The 23,447-nt window shown below is 45.8% G+C and overlaps 1 protein-coding gene across 2 annotated transcripts in view; it reads right to left on the bottom strand.

Annotated features, from left to right (window-relative positions):
• Positions 1 to 23,447, bottom strand: part of AFAP1 (actin filament associated protein 1) — a 105,304-nt gene that overhangs the window by 19,631 nt on the left and 62,226 nt on the right. For both annotated transcript variants that reach the window (XM_068149670.1, XM_068149671.1), the window contains 6 exons: positions 22,008 to 22,187; positions 11,601 to 11,693; positions 8,475 to 8,559; positions 8,103 to 8,252; positions 4,007 to 4,218; positions 2,363 to 2,508 (listed from right to left, as the gene is read on the bottom strand). In XM_068149670.1, coding sequence (XP_068005771.1) covers positions 2,363 to 2,508; positions 4,007 to 4,218; positions 8,103 to 8,252; positions 8,475 to 8,559; positions 11,601 to 11,693; positions 22,008 to 22,187 — 866 coding nt within the window. The remainder of the gene's footprint in view (positions 1 to 2,362; positions 2,509 to 4,006; positions 4,219 to 8,102; positions 8,253 to 8,474; positions 8,560 to 11,600; positions 11,694 to 22,007; positions 22,188 to 23,447) is intronic.

Here is a 23,447-nt window from a genome sequence, read left to right as displayed (position 1 = left end):
CAGCAGGCTGAAACCCTAGCTGCTTATCAACAAGCTCTTCCAGCCTTTTAAAGACATCCAATGAATTTTAACTAATTCTTAATGGGGGACTTCTGCTATTTGGAAGTTGTTCGACATTCCTTTCTAACATGTGGTCTAGTTGCATATGTTTTTTCACTTGGCTCCAATTAATATCACATTTGTTCAGAAAAGGAAAGCCATGCAGGATTCAGGGGGAAAAGGTTTCCATTTTATTTCTGCTTTAAATGTGGTTATTGCAAGATGCTGACTAAAGCAAAAACACATGTCAACACAGGATAAACTTTTTGAGCCCTATTAACTTCAAAACAAATATTAACATAAGGCTAAGCTCAGTGCATTTTGATTCTACCAAAGTTCTCCGGGTTTCACAAAAGTGGGCTTGTGGCAACACTGAGTCACTTTGACTTCTATCAGAAGTCATTCAAAGCAGATCCTGAAGGAAGCTGCACATTCTTAGAAGCATAGAATGAAGATGGTTGGAAAAGACCTCAGAGATCATCAAGTCCAACCTGTCACCACAGACCTCATGACTACTAAACCATGGCTTCAAGCGCCATGTCCAATCCCCTCTTGAACACCTCCAGGGATGGGGACTCCACCACCTCCCTGGGCAGCACATTCCAATGGCTAACAACTCTCTCTGGGAAGAACTTTCTCCTCACCTTGAGCCTAAACTTCCTCTGGCACAGTTTGTGTGTCCTCTTGTTCTGGTGCTGGTTGCCTGGGAGAAGAGACCAACCCCCTCCTGGCTACAGCCTCCCTTCAGGTAGTTGTAGACAGCAATAAGGTCTCCCCTGAGCCTCCTCTTCTCCAGGCTAAACAACCCCAGCTCCCTCAGCCTCTCCTTATAGGGCTTGTGCTCCAGTCCTCTCCCCAACCTTGTTGCCCTTCTCTGGACACATTCAAGAGTATTCCTCCTCCTTAACGTTGTCTTGACACCTTGCTAACAGCAGGAGACTCTTCTTTTGGAAAACTGAAGCTTTTGCTTTTGGGGTATTTTTTTCCTTTTCAGTTTGTTTCAAGTTCTGATGGGGAGGTGAGGTGTTACTCTCAAATGTATTCAGCCACACAAAAACTCCAAACTTGGGTGGGGAGTCTAATTTTGCAGCAAGATGAGGGATGACGCTTTTGCCAGCTGTCTTCTCATGCCACCTACTTTCTAACCACAGGCAATGCTGGCAGCAGGGCATCCCACCTCCTAAACAACCTCATCTAGCCAAGGAAAAATGACAGACTTTTCCCCACCAAGGACTGCTTCAATGCCTAAAGTGATGTGACCCTGTAAATCACTGTCTATGCCAAGTGTGCCTTGCTTGTCTCAGCACAGGATCAGTAAAGGGGAATTCACAGCACTGATTTGCAATTTAAACAGTTTCCTTGCTGTGCCCTAGACACCTTCCCAATTTCCACCTCTGAAATTAAAACCCTGGAGTTAATTGGACTGCTGTGAGCTTGATGAAGTTTTTAATTAATCATAAAGAAATTGAGCACCTGGGTTTATTTAGGGTGGAAAAGAAGAGCAGACTAAGAGAGGCTCTTGTAAATGCATATAAATAGCTAAAGGTTGGAGATCATGAGGATGGAGCTGAGCTCTTCTCAGCAGTGCCCAGGGACAGGACAAGGTGCAGTGGGTACAAACTAGAACATAGGAAGTTTCACTTGAACTTCAGGAGAAACCTCTTTAGTTTGAGGGTGCTGGAGCCCTGGAGCAGGCTGCTCAGAGAGGTTGTGGAGTCTCCCTCTCTAGAGAGATTCCAAACCCACCTGGACACAATCTTGTGCAACCTGCTGTGGGTGACCCTGCTTTAGCAGAGGAGGTTGAACTAGATGACCTCCAGAGGTCCCTTTTAACTCCAACTGTGCTATGGGGAGGAAACACTGAGATCAAGACTTAAATTTGCTATATGTTGTTGGTGTACAGCTTGCTTTAGCTAGTGCATGCTGTAGATATTGTCTGTGTGTACCCCAAATACAGCCAGCAGATAAACATGAACTACACAGCTGCGTATTTCAGCACATTTGCCCTCTTCCAGGGATAGTTCTAAGTCTTCAGGCAAAATACAGGATTAAAATCTAGCACTTCACTCAGAGACTTACTGAAAAAAATAAGTTAAAACCTGACTCAAGTTGGATGGTGCCTGCATCTTGTACAGAACTCAGCAGGATGCCAAGAGGATAATCATAAAGGTGTCTAAGATGCTGCAATGCTGACACACTTGAGGAGTTCAGTATCTGGCAGAGAAGGAGGTAGACTTTGATATGCTGCTTTGGCACGAAAGTTAAGACAGGGATATCAGCTCTCAGAAAATGGAGAAGAGAGGGGGAGCTTGCTCTCTCTCACCAGAAGGTCTGCTTGGCAGCCTGGATGACGCTTGCTGTCATTTCCACATCGATGTAGTCGTAGTGCAGAGCTCCGGGGTCTGTGGAAGACCCTGTTTCTGCCAGCAGAATGCCTATCCACCTGCCCATGTCTTCAGAGGAGGATGCCTGCAAAGAGAGGGCAAGAACAGAGGTCAGGTCTTCACTCTTCCACCGAGCTGAGCACTGTTGGAAAATGTTGCATTCCTCCTGCCTGACAAATTGCTGCCACATTGTATGAGAGGCTCTGGCTTCAATCTGCTGAACTCCTAAGAAACCAGGATTAAATCTGCTTTGCTAGATGGAGTCCACTTTAAGCAGGCTATGTGCTCATCACTTATGATGTAATACAAAGTGGGCAGTCTCCAAAACAAAAGAACTGAAATTAACCACTTAAGGCCAGTGGATTTAGATTTAAGCCATGCTTATTTTAGTCCTCAGAAAGCTGAAAGCTGTATCAGAATTAGTTTCCCGTGCTAGGCTGGGGGACTGGAGTTGGCATGAGGAGAAAATTCAGTGCTAAGGAGAAACAAAGCAGGGGTTGGGAATAAAAGAGCAGAAGAGATTTTGATGTTGCTTTTTGAAAAACTCCATGGCATTTGCCTAGCTGCTGGCATTAATTTTCCTCATGGCAAAAGGACAAACATCAATACTATTAAAGTAATTTTCATGTTTTCCTATTTTGCTTCCAGTTACCAATTGCAAAGTTAACCAGTTGCAAACTAAGTAATAATGGAAAACTGGAGCAGGGAAGGAAAGTGTGTGGTTTCTTCTCAGTTTTAAGTATTTCATTGCCATTCACTGTTCCTTGAGCTGCTCTCTCTAGTTTTCCAGCTTCTATGAACTGCTCACATACACCAGGCCTTGTTGCAAGGATGGGAGACTGATGTGACCTGCAGTTGGAAGTCCAAAGTGGTCACAGTGATCACCCTACTACTGAAAGCAACAAGTTGCCTCCTCCTATCTTTGTTACACTTGGCTTTTCCTTTCAGCTTTCAAAATACAGTGAATAAAGCCCCACAAAAAACTCTCAACCCACCTGACAGAGATGAAGGTGTGACCTTGATAGTGCCAGAAGTATGTCAATGAGTACATGATGATTATTCATTAATTGAGTCAGAAACCATGCCCCCCACCCTAGCCTGCTGGCAAACTGCTTGCTTTCTGCAGCATTACCTCACTGCAGATACAGACTGAGCAAAAGGAGTCCACCTCAGTATCAGACAAATGAGAGCTAAGAGCTCTAGAGGTCTCATCAACAGTGACCCATGATTTAATTATTGCTGTTATTAAGTTATTTACTCAAAGTAATTATATCCCTCATGTAAAAGTGTGCCTAGAGAAGGAGCAGAGATATTTTAGTAGCAGGTCAAGGGAAGGTCAGCACAGAGAAAAGCATCTCACTGAGAGGCTTTCTCAATTGATTTAAATCGCCGTTCTCTCTCTGCCTGCAGCTCTTAACAGTTATTTTTTGCCTCTTACCAGTACTTATTAAGCAGCTCTGCAATAATATTATTCCAAAGATGATGATTATTATTTTTTCTGACTGCCCAGGTTGTATGGAAGTGCTGCTCTAATGTAGCTTGTGGGTGTCCCTACAAATCAGAGCCATTAGCGAGCACCGCACCTCGAGCACAGCGACCTCCTGCCCGTTCCGGAGCAGGCGGAAGGTCAGGGGATGCTTTGAATCCAGTCCCAGGATGACTTCACAGCCACGGAGAGGGATAGAAACAATGTGTGTCTTCAGATCCGTCCTGTCCTTGTGGAAAATGAGTTTATTATCTTTCACTCTGCACCAGCGCTCACGCCAGCGGTTGTTGGAGAGCACGTTGAGATATCCTGCAATAAAACGAAACGTGAGACACTGCACTCCTGATTTCTTTTGAAAAGAGAGAAGGGGGCGAGGGGGGAACCAAAACCAAGAAACTTGCTTCTCAATGTAATGCTAGACCAACTTTTTCCTCTTAAAAGAGAAAAGTCCAGGTGGATTTTAGAGCGACAAGTAAATGATCGTGCCCCACTCCTCCCGATGAAAACCTCTGCTGTGCCAAGCAGCCTAGGCAAAAAAACCAAGCAAAGAAGCGATCCTGCTCACGTGTGTGGTGGCTGCTGTGAGTCAGGCACTGCACAGCTGGATGAGCAGGAACACAGCCACCCCCCAAGGCTTCAGTGAGAATGGGAAAAGGACAGTGATAAAAAGGAACAAGCTGATGGGCTCACATACACGGTTCACCTTGCCCATTTGCTTTGATCACTGTGGCTGTTGCCTGCCAGGATAAAAATCTTCGGGGAAAGTGACAGCTGACAGAATTAGGTGATGAGCTACAGAACCACAGAATCACCAAGGTTGGAAGAGACCTCAAAGATCATCAAGTCTAACCTGTCACCACAGACCTCATGACTAAACCATGGCACCACATGCCACGTCCAATCCCCTCTTGAACACCTTCTACAGCATCCAAAATCAGTGGTTTAGGGACCTGCTAAGCACTAATGTCACATGTTCTGATTCCATTTAGAAAGCAAGGGTGCATCTTTGGTGTGCAGCGCTTTTAAAGTAGAATTTAAAGGGGTGCTACCAATGCCAAGGAAAATAAAACTCATGCTGGCTTAAAATTCAGAAAGTAAATGCATATGAAGCTTAGCCAGACCATCAGACAAAGCTTTAAACAAAATGTATATTTTCCTGAGGATAAGACAGTACACTCACACCCAATCAAAACTCCAGGAGCAAACTGCCTTTCAGAAGCTCCACTTCTCTTACCATGCTCTACACTGCATACCGTCTAGGCATAAAATGCCATTCACTGGGCAATGCTTTCCTTCTCTGCCCCACACATTCCAGACTCCAACTTTAAAATCCAGACAAACCCCCATTTTCCTGCTTTATTTAGTTTGGGAATAGGGGGAAAAAAAATCATCATCTTTTACTTCTGCTTCCACATTACAAACAGTCCATGAATTCACCGTGCTGCTGCTTCCAAACAGGCTCTGAGGAAGGAAACAAATGATACCCTGCACAGGCCAGAAATGATTGTGAAAAAACTGTCCTCTATGTCAGGTCTGATTTTCATTTAATCTTGTTGGATAGCTATCTCTTTGGTTTCCATTAAAGCTACGACTTATTAACTTTTTCTGGCTTTCCCTTCCAGCATTACAGCTCCAATGTCAGAGCTCGATCCAACAGGATACAGCAGATCAGAACTGCACACATCTTGGAAGGTGCCATAAAAAAGGAGGATGTGTGATGATCACACTCTCCAGCTCCTCTCCCCCTCCTGTAACAAAATCCTGTATAGCTGTGTGTTATGCCATAATCCCTAGAAATGGAAAACCCTTCACATCCGAGCCAGCTGGCTTGTCAGGGAGTGAGAGCCCTTTTGTTCAGACACTTCTTGTTTTCCCCTCTGCTCCCAATGCACCTCTCAGAAAAGCACTTCCAAACCCTCCTCCTTCAGCTGAACCAAGCAGGATCTCATGCTTTTCCTCCCACATATCCCCACTTAAACCTGCAACAGTTGACATGAACAAAATGTCTGGAGTGTGATTCCAATTGGGGCATTAGCACTTCACCTTAGCCCAGCTAGTCAGGGACCAGTGATGCTTCAGGGAAGAGCTCTGCCATGACTCCAGGTGCAGGTGGGCTTTAGTTTCTGCTCTAGCTGGGTGTCACTTGTGGCTCTGCTGGCATTTTCCCTTTGTTAGAGGTAGAGCCTTCTACAGTGTAAAAGCCTTTGCCTATGGAGAAGCCTCCCAGAGGACATTGAACTAAGCCACATTTCTGGTGGTGAGAAACTCCATCTGCAAAGACTTCCTGCAGCGACCAAAACCTAGACACTTAAGATATTTGCCTATAAAATCTGCAAGTGGTGTCCAGCAGAGCCAAGTGCAGGCAATAGTAATGGCTATGTTTATGTCCATATCTGAAGTAATGGTAGAAATACCAGGAATTAGCTTGTACAGCTGTGGGTAAAATCTCCCATAACACACAATAATCAGCAGAGCATGAGACCTCGAAGTTTGAGCTTTAGGGAAGCCAGATGCTTCAGACAATGCAGCTGGCTTGGGACAGCTTTTCCCAGCTGTTCTTTTGCTTGACAAATCACCTCTGTACTTAGCTGATGTATATATATATATATATATACACACTTATTTAATCAAAGATTGCTTGTGTGAATGAATCCCAAAGTGTGGCTTGAGAGCCACCTGTGATCTACAAAGTTCTCACTGGTGGTCCTTGGATCTGCTTCTTTCACACGGGGACAGTGTTTACCACTCTGGGCACCAATGAGTTATCATAGTATAGTATCACAGTATCATAGTATCAGTCAGGGTTGGAAGGGACCACAAGGATCATCTAGTTCCAACCCCCCTGCCATGGGCAGGGACACCCCACACTACATCAGCCTGGCCAGAGCCTCATCCAGCCTGGGCTTAAACACTTCCAGGGACGAGGCCTCAACCACCTCCCTGGACAACCCATTCCAGGGCTTCACCACTCTCATGGGGAAGAACCTCCTCCTCACATCTAGCCTGAATCTCCCCACCTCCAGCTTCATTCCATTCCCCCTAGTCCTATCACTCCCTGAGATCCTGAGAAGTCCTTCCCCAGCCTTCCTGTAGGCTCCCTTCAGATACTGGAAGGCGACAATTAGGTCACCTCAGAGCCTTCTCTTCTGCAGACTGAACAGCCCCAACTCCTTCAGTCTGTCCTCATAGGAGAGGTGCTCCAGCCCTCTGATCATCCTCCTGGCCCTTCTCTGGACATGTTCTGCCACTGGCTGCCTCATCACAGATTTCTGGGGTTCCCAAAGCTTTCCTAATTGATTTAAAGGGGAAAATCCAAATCCAAATTCAGAATCCAGTTCAACTGCTTCACAGTTTTCTTTCTATGGACACTTATTTTTGGAAGGGAGTTGGAGAAGGATGGATTCAAATGTTCATCTATGGAAGTGCTACTGAAGACCGAAGCATGACAAGGAGGATGCAAAAACACTGCATTGTTTGAATATACCAGAGTTGTGAGGACTTCAGCTAAGTGCACTGCACAAAGTCCTACATTGTGAGCAAACATTACAGCTAAGACACAAAAGAGGAGCATTTTCTGCGTGCCTTTGCATGTGCTTCCTTGGTGCTGCCAAGCACTGCAGCTGTCCTGTGGAGCGATCAACATCAGGAGCCAAAATAGCTTACTAGCAATTTGTTACTTCATCAAGTTTTGCCCAATCTGTCCCACTTTAGGAACCCTCAATTAAATTCAAATCGCTTTGGCTGAGGCCAGGCAGCTGCTGTCTTGATTGCTATCCCATAAAACCTCACCATGATCCACCATAAAAGACCTGATCCTTTCCCAAGTACCTTCTTTTGCTTTCTAACCTAAGTTTCCCTCATATCCCAGCCCATATTCATTTTATCTGCATTTGTTTGCAGATGGTTCTTGTTTCTTTCTGCTTTTTGCACATACTTCTCTTCCCCCTCACCTCTGCATGCAGCAAAATTCCTTCTGAGCCTGTGCTACCATCTTATTTACAAAATCAAGTACTTTTAGCCTCCTTTCAAATGATAAACTCTTGATTCCCTATTCCCTATTCCCCTTTCACTCTTGAGAGCATCACTCTGCTATTGAGGGAAGTATCACGTGAGTGCAAGCAATTTCTGGGCTAGAATTCTATAAAGTTTTATCTGTGGTGTGCATTTCAAACTCAAGGAGAGAAACCACTTACCACATGTTGGCACATCTTCTTCAGCTGAAGAGGTCTGTTCATCTGTTGATGGCTTTTTCTTTCCTAAACCAATGATCTTCGTTATTTTTTTCCCTGTTACTTTAGTCACAGTGCCCTTGGCTTCTGATTTGGAGCTTTTTTTCCTCTTGACTATTAAAAAAGCAAAAGTGTGGTGTTTGAGTATGTTTAAATCGACCAACAGAAGGAGATAAACTGAATGCAACCAGTAGTTCAAGACAAACAATTGAATCCTACTAAAAACACCCAAACCCTGCCTATTTTAAAAGACAAAAGCCAGGTGCTTGATTCCTACCTCTCCCTACGTGCAGTTTTCCTTTGCACCAAGCCTCTCTGGATCTGACACAGACATACCTTGCTCTTTGCCATTGCACATGGCAGTGATGCCATTTTCCACAGCGCCTTCCCCATCAGAGCTTGGCCTCTCGAGCGACAGCTTCTGCAAGAGCAAAGAGATGAGCTGCTCTACAGCCTGGGCACCTCTTGCCAAAGGAAGGGTCACAAATCAATTTTAAAGTGTCATTGTTACAAAGAAAAGACACATTTCAAACTCTCACCCACTTGGAGGACAAATAGAAAAGAGTGAAAAATTCCATGTTAGAGGCACAGAAGCCACAAAATCCTGCCTGACAAACCTGGTGGCTTTCTAAACAGGTGACAACATTAATAGATGAGGGGCAAGTAACTGATGTCCTTTACCTGAACCTGAGCAAAGCCTTTGACACTGTCCCACACCACATCCTGGTCTCCAAACTGGTGACACATGGGTTTGATGGGTGGACCACTAGATGGATACAGAACTGGCTTGATGGCTGCACCCAAAGAGTGGCTGTCAATGGCTCCATGTCCCAGTGGAGGCCAGGGACAAGCAGAGTCCCTCAGGGATCAGTCCTGGGACCAGGCTTGTTCAACTTCTTTGTGGGTGCCATGGACAGTGGCATTGAGTGCACCCTCAGCAAGTTTGCTGATGACACCAAGCTGTGTGGTGCAGCAGACACGCTGGAGGGAAGGGAGGCCATCCAGAGGGACCTTGACAGGCTGGAGAGGTGGGCACAAGCCAACCTCAGGAGGTTCAACAAGAGCAAGGGCAGGGTCCTGCATCTGGGTCGAGGCAATCCCAGGCACAAATGCAGGCTGGGCAGTGACTGGCTGGAAAGTAGCCCTGAGGAGAGAGACTTGGGGGTGCTGGTGGAGGAGAAGCTCAACAGGAGCTCTCAGTGTGCACTTGCAGCCCAGAAAGCCAATCAGATCCTGGGCTGCATCAGGAGAAGTGTGGCCAGCAGGTCAAGGGAGGTGATTCTCCCCCTCTACTCAGCTCTGGTGAGACCCCACCTGGAGTACTGCCTCCAGTTCTGGAGCCCCTATTACAAGAGGGATGTGGAGGTGCTGGAAGGTGTCCAGAGAAGGGCCACAAGGATGATCAGAGGGCTGGAGCACCTCTCCTATGAGGACAGACTGAAGGAGTTGGGGCTGTTCAGTCTGCAGAAGAAAAGGTCTGGATGCAGGGAGATTCAGGCTGGATGTGAGGGTGGACTTGATCTTGGTCTTTTCCAACCTGGTTAATTCTGTATTCTATATATTTTAATGAATTTATAGACTGTAAGTGTTGCTTTTAATAAACCTTTTAAGCAACAAACATTGGCATGGACCAGGTATGAATAATTTTTCAATCATTTCTTGAATTAATGCCTCATATATGCATTTGCAACACCAGAAGACAGTGCATCCCCACAGGGTGCTTTGATACCTTCAATGTGTGAAAACAGAAAGGCCTTTGAAAAACATTTTCAGCACTCATTACTCCATCGTGGTTGTGCTTGAGATACAGGATGAAGCAGCACAGAGCTTATGGCAGCAGAGTGCTGGTACCCACATTAGTCATGGGAAGTGAAGGCAAGAAGCAGATGGACAGATTGTCACAAAAAGAAAGAGAGTGAAGGTTTGCTGCGCTGTTTTCTGGCACACATCTTACTTTGTGACACCCTCAGTTACTTTGTCAATACTGTGCAGGTGCCTGCAAGCTTGCAAAGACAACAGGTTTGTCAAATCAGGAGATCTGAACTGCTGTCCAGCATAATCTTCCCTTAATTTCCCAGGTGTAGAGCAGCATAAGACCACTGGCAGTGGGGTCCTTCCACCAGAGGGGCTGGATTTTCTATTAGGAAGCTGGTGACAAAACTTTTGTCAGTGGAACTTTAAGCAGTGACTGCAGAGGGCTCTGCTCCCAGAGCAGGAGTTGGCAATGTATTGATTGATCACTCACTGCACAGCTGCTCTTTTTCTTAATTCTTGCTCTCATACCCTGCAGAGTCAAGGCAGCAGAGACAGCCACATATGAATAGCCAAGTTTCTGTACTCTGCCAAACAGTGACCTCAGCATGCCCAGGGAGCTCTTCAAGAACTGGACTCCCCAAAACAAAAGATTTTCCTTTAAAACTTTTGCACAACCTTCAGCTCTTCTCTGAGAGTCACATCCCTGCCTGAAGCCTTCACTTGATGGAGAGGGTCTCCATATCCTGGGAGTGGTATCAAACCTGCTTGGTCTGCATGCAGCCTTCTATATGGCTGAAGAGAAGCTGCTCATTGACATGAACCAGTCTGCTGGCTGTTTCACAGTATCACAGTATAACTTAGGTTGGAAAGGACCTCGAGGATCATCGAGTCCAACCTATCAACACAGACCCCATGACTAGACCATGGCACCAAGTGCCACATCCAATCTCCTTTTGAACACCTCCAGGGACGGTGATTCAACCACCTCCCTGGGCAGCACATTCCAATGATGAATGACTCGCTCGGTGAAGAACTTTCTCCTCACCTCGAGTCTAAACCTCCCCTGGCGCAGCTTGACTGTGTCCCCTTGTTCCGGTGCTGGTTGCCTGGGAGAAGAGGCCAACCCCCTCCCGGCCACAACCACCCCTCAGGTAGTTGTAGAGGGCAATGAGGTCACCCATGAGCCTCCTCTTCTCCAGGCTAAGCAACCCCAGCTCCCTCAGCCTCTCCTCACAGGGCTGTGCTCAAGGCCTCTCCCCAGCCTTGTTGCCCTTCTCTGGACACATTCAAGTGTTTCGATGTCCTTCTTAAACTGAGGGGCCCAGAACTGGACACACGACTCAAGGTGTGGCCTAACCAAAGCAGAGTACAGGGGCACAATGACCTCCCTGCTCCTGCTGGCCAAACTATTCCTAATGCATGCCAGGATGCCACTGGCCCTCTTGGCCACCTGGGCACGCTGCTGGCTCATATTCAGGCAGCTGTCGATCAGCACCCCCAGGTCCCTCTCTGTTTGGGAGCTCTCCAGCCACTCCGACCCCAGCCTGTGACCAAAGGAACAGACATGGCAGAAGGCTTCCCTGGGCAAGATGTGTGCACATATCCACACAAACCAAACCAACAAAGGGACTAAACCAGCAACACAAGGCAGCAGGTATTTACAAGCCCTGTCTAGGAATTTTGCATGCACTGTATGGATAAGTTTACCTTTTCCAGCTCTGTTTTGTGCACTGGAGAACTGGACAATGGCCCATCAGAGTCTACAGCTCCCGTGCAGTTGCTGCACACATCTTTTATAACCTTAGGAGACAAGGCAAAATTCATTAATGATTCACAAACTACAAATCAGAAGAATTACAAATGAATGGGAAGGGAGGTGAGAAGGAGAATCACACAGACATTTACGAGGCTGGCAGGTGTCAGGCAGGCTGCCACTATACTGAGTTCTCCACACTGCTTCCCTAAGTCATTTCACAGGCAACCTGGAGGAGACAGAATGTCTAGAGGTGGAAGGGTTCAGTTTCTAGACAAGCTAAGCTCCAAGGCTCTCCTGAGCAGAGAAAGCAGCAGTGCTGCTGACTTCCATGTGCAAGTTTTGCAACATGAACTCGTCTGGCACCACCAAATTAATTTCATCACAATGACAAAAAAGTGGGATTAAATCCAAGGTCCTGCAAGTCAAAGGACAAGAGTTTTGCACAGCACACTGCCCAGCTGCTCTTTTTTTGCCACTGGAGAACTAATGAGGTGCTGATCAACTTGCAGCTAATTCTGCACAGTGGCATTGTGTAGCATTTTTGTATTATACTTGCACAGTGACATAAAGGTATAGGTCAGAGCACTTGTAAAAGTGTTTGTAGGCAGGGGAATGGTATTGTCTGCTTTTAAAGGGTTAAAGAAAAACTCAGAGCCTGGGATTCAGTGAGATTTTGATAGAATAAAAGAACTTACAAACCTGAAACTGCAGAAATGTGTAAATACCTGTTGAGTCTTTACTCCCCATAGGCATAATTCATTTTGTTATCTCTTGTGAGGTTACCACTAGCCCATTACCAGTCTGAAACTGCTTGTGCTGATGAGAACATGCCCTGACGCTCCACCCAGACTCATGCCAAGGGGGGTGCTGAGCTCTACATAGCTGTCTACAGCCATGCAAGGATGGCAGAGCCAAGCTGTGAAAGAAAGGCTCCCTACTCTGCCGGGAGCAGTACCACTAGACATGCAAAATTCCCCCTGGACATGCACATGGATGTGTTTACATATCGAGCTCCTCTCTTTACACAGTTTACAGCAAGCCTGGCTGGCAGAGCAGAGGATCTGGCCTGAGAACTCCCAGTTCCAGGGAAAACAGCAATTAACTCCTGTCAGTATCCAGACTTCCTTCAAGAAGAGAAGTAAACCAACAGACAATGTCCATTTAGTTTTGAGCTGAACAATTTTGATGTGGAAACTATCAAAGAGCTAAAGATGGCACCAAACAGCCCTTGAACAACACTGAGGTTCCCTTTCTGAGGCCACATCTGGAATATTGTGTCCAGTTCTGGGTCTCTCAGTTCAAGAAGGACCTCAGAGAGCTGCTTGAAAGAGACCAGTGCAGAGCCACAAAAATGATTAAGGGAGTGGAACACCTTCCCTACGAGGAGAGACTGAGTTCTTCACAGAAAGAGTGTTTGGCCATTGGAATGTGCTGCCCAGGGAGGTGGTGGAGTCACCATCACTGGAGGTGTTCAGGAAGAGACTGGATGGGGTGCTTGGTGCCATGGTTTAGTTGATCAGATAGTGTTGCATGATAGATTGGACTCAATGATCTCAAAGGTCTCTTCCAACCTGGTTAATTCTAACTGTAGGTCTCTTTCAGGGAGCTGGGGCTCTTTAGCTTGAAGAGTAGGAGCCTGAGGGGTGACCTCATTCATGTTGATAAATATGTAAAGGGTGAGTGCCAACAGGATGGAGCCAGGCTCTGCTGGGTGATGCCCAATGGCAGGACAAGGGGCAGTGGTGGAAGTTGAGGCATAGGAAGTGCCATGGAAACATAAGGAAAATTTTTTTCACAGTGAGGGTGACAGAATCCTGGAACAGGCTGCCCAAGGGGGTTGTGGAGTCTCCCTCTCTGGAGATATTCAAAACCTGTCTGGATGTGTTCTTGTGTGATCTGCTCTATATGATCCTGCTCTGGCAAAAGGGTTGGAGTGGATGAGCTTTTGAGGTCTCTTCCAGCCCCTAACTTTCTGTGATTCTGTGAAATGAGCCCAATGTTTATGGGCTTACAAAGAGCCCACATCTCATCTCATGAGCACATCAACTACAGGCCCTTTCTTTACTCTGAACTTGCCTGTATCTTGTCCCACAAACACGAGCCCAGTATTTCACAGCAAAAAGAAAATTAGATCTGTTGCAGAGCATTTGCACCTGAGAGTTAAATGCAGCCCTAAACTCCACAACATCATCAGATTTGTTTTCCTGAATGGGTGTTGTTTTATTTTGAATTGCTGGCCCTCAGCAATGGTATAAATACACTGCTGTGTTCCTCCTAGAGCAGTGTGACCATACAGAGTTTCTGGGAACAGTCATTTGTGTCTCCTGCATGACCCTGAGTCAATGGCTCATGTTTTCAGCATCTGCTCACACCACACAGTTAGTTAATTTTGGCAAAGGCAGCCACTAATGGGAGTTACAGACAGAACAGAGGGAAATGATTTGGCAGCACTGCCTGCAGAGTATGTGCAAAGTCATGCACTCCAGTAAATCCGGTTCTTATCATACCTCACATATTGAAGGAGAAGTTAAAGTGGTTAATTGGGCTGTAATTAAATTTTGATTACAAACTATGACACACTGTCAAATGGAAGTCTGTCTCAGGATCTGAAGTAAATGCATATTCAAGGCTCCCACACCTCATCTGGGTTGAAGGGGTTCAGTGGCAAAGCCTTGCTCATCACCTTCCACGTGCAATGCGATGGTGTCTGATGCACAGCAGCAGCTCACTAGGCTGAAATGCCTTCCTCACAGAATGCCTGGATGTGCTCTCTATAATTATGTTTGCAGACAGCTGCCATTAGAAATGTGGTTTTCACATGCTTACAGCTCTAACTCAACGTTTTGAGGATAAAACATTCCACCAGTGCTGCCAACTTGCATCATTTCAATCACAGGCTTCAGAGTTCTTGTCAATTTTTTTCCTACATCCCATCTCCTGGAGTCATCTGAAAACAAAAGATTCCTACTTCCATTAAAAAAAATAATGTTTGTGAGAGAGAGTGGGGGAAGGAGGGCAGCAAACTTCTATTCATTTCAAGGAAATGTGTGAAAACATACAAAATATCTTCCTGGCCCCCAAAAGCAGAACTCAAATAAAAGGAATCCCCAAATGTGTTACTTCTAATGAACTGGGCATCACCTGGAAGCCTGGAGGAGCATACTCCATGGCCAGCTGAAGTTTTCTCACTCATTAGAAAAAGGAAATCATTCTTCTATTTTTTTCCCTCATCACAAATGCCTTTGTACATTACACACACAGGGTGACCTGCCAGGAAAACCAAGCTGAGCTCATAAGCAGACTGTGTGTTCAGATATTTGCCATATAGGAGCAAATGTAATCAGAAAAAACTGCAGGTCTGTCATTTCTTTGGATAGCCTCAAGAGTAAACACATTGAAAATAATCTTCTGTTGTTCCATGGCAAGGATGTTACATACCACAATTAGCATTGCAGTGTTACAATTAGCAGACTCCAGAACTGCCTCTTTCAAATGCAGGCCTGGAAGGGTTGTGCAGCCTGAGCTATATTCTCGTTCCTTATTTGTCTTACAGAAAAGCCTTGAATCCCCAGCTGGATCCACACCAGTGTCTCAGAGAGTGCAGTGACAGGAGGAACAAAAGGGAAATATTTGCAGGTAGAAAGCTGGGAAGATTCCCTCCCCTGGTTTAGTTGATTAGATGGTGTTGGGTGATAGGTTGGACTTAATGATCTCAAAGGCCTTTTCCAACCTGGTTAACTCTATTCTATTCTATTCAAGCCATTGACAATTCCACAACTCAGTGGAATTTATGATATGTGTCTGGAGTATTTCTCCCTGTGAAACTATTTTACTACACAAGCACTAACACTGACTATAAAACCTCCATACCTGCACTCAACTACAAATGTCTGTAATTCTTGCATCTTGTTTTAAATTGCACCCTAGGACTGGAGGCAAAATGCTTGCCCTACACTTAACTCTTTCTACATGCAAAGGCAGAAGCAGCAAATCAGATTTTTCCAGCTCCCTTCAAAGACCCAGGCTTCAGATGAAAAGCACAGGCATTGCAGTTTGTCTGAGGAGACTGGGGATGGGATTCTGGCAGACTTAGCAGCCAAGCCTATCTTTAGAGCCTATATATCCCCTTAACAATACTTTCCTGAATACTCAACCAAGACAACCCTTGCATCATTTCTCCTGCATTACTACCATGACTACAGTCTATATGTGGCCACTTGACTGGGTAGAGCCCAGGGAAGGAGGTGCTGGGTGACTGGGGAGAGCAGCTGGAAGCACCACTGCTGTGAGGGCAGAGGTGCCTTGTGCATCCCCAGCCCAGGCAGTGCAGAGAAGCAGATTGTGCTTCAGGCTGCACGTCTGAGCTAGGTATGACTTAAATAATTTTCCATCCAAAGTTGTGAGTAGGAGACAGCAGAAATATTATCCAGTAGTGAAAGCAGAAGGTCAAGCCTCAGTCTTCCTGGGTTCTGCTCCAAGATCCTGCTACACTTGTGATTTTAGCCAGGAACCTAAAGAAAACTCATCCCTGAGGAAGCAGGCAAGAGGGATGTTTGTGGGCCTGGATACACTGGGCAGGTTGGTACATATGCATCTGGTTTGTGAAAGTCTCTTGCTGCTTTGCATGGTGCTAGTCACACACACACACACACACACACTGGTTCACAGCCAAACTGGGGTCTTCTGGCTCTCACCCTGGCAGCAGTCCTGCAGGCTAGTCAAAGCTCTCACATATACCTCAGTCCATCATGTCTCCAGGTTAGACCCTCAACAGCTCTTATGCAAACACACTGACCTTGTGATTTGAATGCAGGTATTGCAAACCATTTCTTTGAGACAACAGAAGTCTAAATCCTCAGAGGTTTCATCTAGTTTGCAAAGCCTCCACTGCTGGTGATGATGTGCAGTGGAGAAAGAGCCTGGCCTGTCTGTCTTGGGCCACAGCATGTTCTTGGAAGTTTCTTATATAGTAAGCAATGCTCTGTGGAAATCATTTGTCTGGAGTTAGCATCCCTGACCAGCGTATTTCCAGTCAGCTTGAAGGCATGATCGTTCAGCACTTGACTCTACTCAGCTACAGAAAGGAGGTAATGACCTCTTTGGGGAACATGACTTAAGCCAATACAGCAATGTCTGAAGAGTTTGGAGCTCTCCAGCTGCAAATTCCCATAGAAAATACAGCCAGCCCTACAATGTTTACAGTTACAAGCTCACTTCTGGTGAAAGAAGAGCTCTGTCAGTAGTTTATACTTCAGTAAAACTTAGTCCACATTAAGACCAAAGCCCAGAAGTTACTTGACTCCCTTCACTAAGCTCAGGGCAATGGAAAAAACAAACAAAGACATTGTCAAGGACTTCTACAAGAGACAACATGCAGTTAACTGAGATGGAAGCTGGGTAGAACAACTGGATTAAGAGCCTTACAAGGAGCATTGCAGGGTCTTTGGATGAGTGGATGCAGCCACAACCTTGATTTACTGCTCTCTTCAGGGCAAAAAAGTCCCTCTGACAAGTTCAAAACTGACTGAAGGCTGTCAACGTGATGGATGCAGAAATGCCTGCTTATGCCTGCAAGATTCACTGCTCATCTGCAGCCCCTCAGCTGAAGAGACTGCTTCAGAACAGCTGCACACTGTAAAATGAAGCAAAGTTAACAAAGGGTGCCTGAGGTTAGGCAGGAAGGCTAGCACTCCAAGATGACAGATCACCTCTCATGCATGATCAACCTCTAATAATCTTTGCAAAACCATGACCATTTCCTCCTACAAGAATCAGCTTCAGAACATGATTTCTTTGGCATCCATGTACTTTTAAGACTGAAAGCAGTTTTCAGTGGCCTAGTCTGAAGGTCCTGCATACAGAACACATTCATCTGTATGAATAAAGCCACTAAACAAGCATCCTCTTGTCCTGTCATGTTCTTAGCAGTCCTTTTTATTTCCAGCATGGCATTTCCCTGGGCTGCCTACAGCTAAGTGTAGTTCCACCACTCTGTTGGATGTGCTGAGACAAACACATGACTGTAAGGCCTTGCTTGACCACAACTGCACAGAAGCTCACACAGATGCTCCTATACTCTGGCATGCATGGCAAAAGCTCATTTCTGGATCAGAGTGTGCAACTGCACACATTTTTTAATGTACATTTTTGTGGGAACATTTTTAGGACTCAGCTCTGGAAAATTCCACCACTTTCTGTTGCTCACCATATGACTGCTATGAGCTCAGCTGTAGGCTGAAGCTATACTAGGTCTGCTCCTTGCTCTGAGAGCCTGACAGGCTCTTTGGTGACATCAGCTATCTTTTTTCATCGAGCATTTGTTAGCTGGTGAAACTGAAACTCCCCTTGTGGTTTCCAGTCTAGACTTCAATTTGCACTAGGTTTATCAGCTGGGGGTTTTGGTGTCATCTTTACAAATAACTGTGCATTTATTTCACACTTATCTTCCAGTAGGTATTTTCCATTTATTTGCTTAAGTAGATGTATTTTATATTGATTACATCTGACTCACAAAAAAAAAACCCCAAACCATCTGGTTTAGCCTTCATGGGAAAGTCTGGCCTCTAAAGCCATTTTAAGCTTTTCAGGCTCAGGAGTTAAACTTTGACATTAAGATATAAATCCATGAGATCCCACTGCTCCTGAGGGATAACCTGGCTCCAGTGGCACACAGTGGTGCAGTATCTTTGACAGACAATGCATCTCATGATTGAGAAATCATGAGAGGTACTCATGAGAAAGTGTAGGAACTTCCAACACAAAGCCACACAGCATTTTCAGCAGCTCATTTCAAGTAAGGCTTGAAGGAGCAAATGATGATGATGATACTGATGGTGATACTGATGGTGATACTGATGGTGATACTGATGGTGATAATAATCCCTTGATATTTGCTACATGTAAAAGAAATACAAAACCCAGTGCTCTTTCTTCATCATCATAAATTAATAAATAGAATAGAATAGACCTTTGAGATCATTGAGTCCAACCTATCATCCAATACCATCTAATCAACTAAACCATGGCACCAAGCACCCCATCCAGTCTCTTCCTAAACACCTCCAGTGATGGTGACTCCACCACCTCCCTGGGCAGCACATTCCAATGGACAATTTCTCTTTCTATGAAGAACTTCTTCCTCACATCCAGCCCAAACCTCCCCTGGCACAGCTTGAGACTGTGTCCTCTTGTTCTGGTGCTGCTTGCCTGAGAGAAGAGACCAACCCCCACCTGGCTACAACCTCCCTTCAGGTAGTTGTAGATGGCAATGAGGTCTCCCCTGAGCCTCCTCTTCTCCAGGCTAAGCAACCCCAGCTCCCTCAGCCTCTCCTCACAGGGCTGTGCTCCAAACCCCTCTCCAGCTTTGTTGCCCTTCTCTGGACACCTTCCAGCATCTCAACATCTTTCCTAAACTGAGGGGCCCGGAACTGGAGACAGGACTGAAGGTGTGGCCTAACCAGTGCTGAGTACAGGGGCACAATGACTTCCCTGCTCCTGCTGGCCACACTGTTCCTGATACAGGCCAGGATGCCATTGGCCTTTTTGGCCACCTGGGCACTCTGCAGGCTCATGTTCACCCTACTATCAACCAGTACCCCCAGGTCCCCTTCTGCCTGGCTGCTCTCAGCCACTCTGACCCCAGCCTGCATCACTGCATGGGGTTGTTGTGGCCAATGTGCAGAACCTGGCCCTTAGATGTGTTCAATCTCCTGCCCTTGGACTCTGTCCATCTGTCCATCCTGGCAAGGTCCCTCTGCAGAGCTCTCCAACCCTCTAACAGATCAGCTCCTGCCCCCAGCTTGGTGTCACCTGCAAATTTACTGATGATGGTCTCAATCCCCTCGCCCAGGTCATCGATACAGACATCACAGAGCATAACACCTTTACATTTGCTACATTAAAAAAAAAATACAAAATCCAGTGCGTTTTTTTTTTCCTTACAAAGCTTTACATCCTGACAATGCTGGAGCTGTTGTTGAAGAGCTGCAGAGCCCATTTTTGGTTAGCTGTTGGACAGGCAGTTTGCAGTGAGCAGAACTTGGAAGCTAGGCGTACAGTAGTGTTGCCATGTGCTTGGAAGGGCTTTTTTTTATTAATAGAGAGCTTTGCAGCATGAAGGAACTAAATAAAGTGCTGTCAGGCTGTCTCCAAATGCTTTGCAGATAACATAACTTTGTTAACATGCAACTGCATAAAATCTGATTAATATATTTTTTTTTTTAAACACAGCAGGAATGCATCTGGGATATGGAAAAAATCCAGCACTGCTCTGCCTGCCTGTGTGGGGAATGCTTCATGTGCAATCTAAAAACAAAAAGCAAACCCAGTTCTGGAGCCCCTATTACAAGAGGGATCTGGAGGTGCTGGAACGTGTCCAGAAAAGGGCCATGAGGAGGAGCAGAGGGCTGCAGCACCTCTCCTATGAGGACAGACTGAAGGAGTTGGGGCTGTTCAGTCTGCAGAAGAGAAGGCTCCAAGGTGACCTCATTGTGGCCTTCCAGTATCTGAAGGGGGCCTACAAGAAGGCTGGGAAAGGAATTCTCATGATCTCAGGTAGTGATAGGACTAGGGGGAATGGAATGAAGCTGGAGGTGGGGAGATTCAGGCTGGAGGTGAGGAGGAAGTTCTTCCCCATGAGAGTGGTGAAGCCCTGGAATGGGCTGTCCAGGGAGGTGGTCGAGGCCCTGTCCCTGGGCGTGTTTAAGCCCAGGCTGGATGAGGCTCTGTCCAGCCTGATCTAGTGTAGGGTGTCCCTGCCCATGGCAGGGGGGTTGGAACTAGATGATCCCTGTGGTCCCTTCCAACCCTGAATGAAACTATGAAACAGTTTCCAATGGAAGAAAGTCTGATAAATTCCAATGAATTCAGCATTGCTGAACCCAGGTTTAGAACAAGACAGGAAATAACGCTGCAGTTCCAACGTTCTCATTGCAGCAGAATTCCCCTGGAGAAGAACAAGGCTGATGGATTTCATTTCATTCCAAGCAGTGGTTTTGAAATTCCAGGTGAGCTAGTGGGACACTTGGATGGTGCTCCATTTTAAAACTTCAACCAAGCTACTGATGTTAGAAGCAGCCTAACATCTCCATGGCTGTGCCTATTCTCCACAGTATCACAAAGGTTGGAAGAGACCTCTAAGATCATCAAGTCCAACCTGTCATCACAGACCTCATGAGTACTAAACCATGGCTTCAAGTGCCACATGCAATCCCCTCTTAAACACATCCAGGGATGGTGACTCCACCACCTTCCTGGGCAGCATATTCCAATGACTAACAACTCTCTCTGTGAAGAACTTTCTCCTCACCTCCAGCCTAAACTTCCCCTGGCACAGCTTGAAACTATGTCTTCTTGTTCTGTCACAGGTTGCCTGAGAGAAGAGACCAACCCCCTCCTGGCTACAACCACCCTTCAGGTGGTTGTAGACAGCAACAAGATACAAACTCACAGTCAAGCCCAAGCCCCCATAAGGTGCATTCAAACACTGCAGACCAGGAAATTAGAGATTCATTTTCCCTTCAGTAAATCAGCCCACAGCAGAACTTGTACCTCATCAGCTGCATTTTATGTCTCCCACTTCTGCATCAAAACTGTCTGCCATCAGGAAATTCCTTTGTGTTTAATTTGATTGTATTTGGGGAAAACCAAGAGTTTGTTCTTAGAAAAGCAAGCACCATATAAGGCCAGAGCAGAGCACTGTGTAGAGAAGGCCTGATGAGTCTTAGACATTTAGACTTTTACATGCATTTAAAAGGCTGGATTTCAAGGTCTTAAAACAAGCCACACTGAAACTGCAGTGATAGTTTCCCACACTGCTTCACTGACCTCCACATGTGAGGCTAGCAAAGTCCAACATAAATACTTAGTAATCTGGTTAGGATCTACACCTGCAGCCATTGCCTTGAGATTTTCCACATTAGCAGACACCAAACAGAAAGGAGTGGAACATGAAAATAATCCCTCTTCCAGAAGTCTTCATTCCCAGAACAAATCAAAACAGATGATACCCTGTTAAACCAGGACTACCAAACTCAAATTGACTTCAGGAAGCTGAAGCATTTTCTCTCCATTCAGAGCAGTTCAAACAGGTACCTCCTCAGAGATCCTTCTTTTTAGAAAGCTGGCAGTGGTGATGGTACCACAAGTTTTGCAGGGTAACCTATGGCAGCTATGCATGTACACCACTCCCAAAAGCAGCCTGGGAGCCAGCCCCCTCCCCCTTAAGGAATCAGCTCACTACCACCATGCCCTAACCACTAGAACCAAAACATTCTGAAAGAAGAGCTGAAGATGGAAGTGAGCAGGCAAAGGAAGCACTGTGTGGGTGGAAAAGTTCCTGTCCAGAAATGCCCCCTTACCTTTAGCCACTGTTCTGCCTGCTCTTTGCTCTGCACTGCCAGAACCAGGGCATCTGCTCCTTGGTGTGAGATTTTCAGCTCGTGCTTCTTCTTTTTGCTGTCTTTGGGAATGTAGGTGATGCTGCAGTCATTCAAGAGCAGTTCCATCTGGGGCTGCTGGTCCTTGGAACTTTTGTAACACTAAATAAACATAGGAAAGGTCAAAAGTTACACATCACCTTCCTGAACCTTGGGGCAAAGCTGCTTTTATATAGAAATACAGGCCTTGACCACAAACTACACAGTGCAGCCAATGGTAACTTCACATTTCTCCTTCTCCTTTTCTCTGTAAAGCAAAATCACTTCCAGACTGACATTAAGAGATATCTTTCATTACAGGACAGGTACAATACATGGAGAGCATTGAGCTTCTCTGTCTTATCCTTATGCCTCAACCCTGACCTCAGTCAGCTAGGAAAAGGGTGATTTAGGGTATCTGTTCACATGGAGCAGCCAAACATATTAGGACACTGGCACATGCCTCACTCAGCTCTTTTCTTCCTTTGAGATAATAAAAGTCAAGTCACCATCCCTGGAGGTGCTCAAGAGGGGACTGGACGTGGCACTTGGTGCCATGGTCTAGTCATGAGGTCTGTGGTGACAGGTTGGACTTGATGACCTTTGAGGTCTCTTCCAACCTTGGTGATACTGTAACATCTATTTGTTTTACCTGCATATCTCAAATTAAGTGTCCAAATCTCCCTTCAAACAATGAACCAATCTTGTGTAGCTGGTCGTTAAGACTCCTATTGGGATTTTTATTTTCTTAATCCCCATTACAGAATTAGTGAAAGACAATCCCTAAGAGGAAAAGAGAAAAAAAACCCACCAAACAAACAACTTTTCAGACCACACATGTGGCTAAAGGAAATGAAAGTAGAAAAAGCCAACATATTTCTATACAGAACAACAAACATAAGTGCACAAGAAATATGGTGTGACTTCAGAGAAAAAATCTGTTTCTTTCCCTCTCTCTTTCTTTTCTTCATGGCTGTTACCAGAGACTCCCAGGCATCTGATATGATCCTGGTTCATGGTGATAAAAATGCAGACTAAGTAGAATGGCATTACAACAGTATACTGAAAACAGGGCGAGAATCAACATTCTAGTCAACATTTAAACAGATGTTACAAATATTAAATCCTCCCCAACCACTGAAAAGTAGTAAATTAATTCCACCTACATTTTCAGAAATCTCCTTTCTCTATTTCATGCCCCGCTCTTTCTCTCCCCTCTGACTCCATATTCCCCTCTCTCTCTCCCCTCTGACTCCATATCCCCCTCTCTCTCTCTCCCCGACTCCATATCCCCCCTCTCTCTCCCCTCTAACTCCATATCCCCCTCTCTCTCTCCTCTCTGACTCCATATCCCCCTCTCTCTCTCCTCTCTGACTCCATATC

This window comes from Melanerpes formicivorus, unplaced genomic scaffold (genome assembly GCF_026170545.1).
Source record: "Melanerpes formicivorus ecotype bairdi unplaced genomic scaffold, bMelFor1.0.p_v2 SCAF_18, whole genome shotgun sequence".
Taxonomy (NCBI): domain Eukaryota; kingdom Metazoa; phylum Chordata; class Aves; order Piciformes; family Picidae; genus Melanerpes; species Melanerpes formicivorus.
Note: the sequence above shows the minus strand (reverse complement) of the source record. Positions and strands in the feature narration are given on the sequence as shown.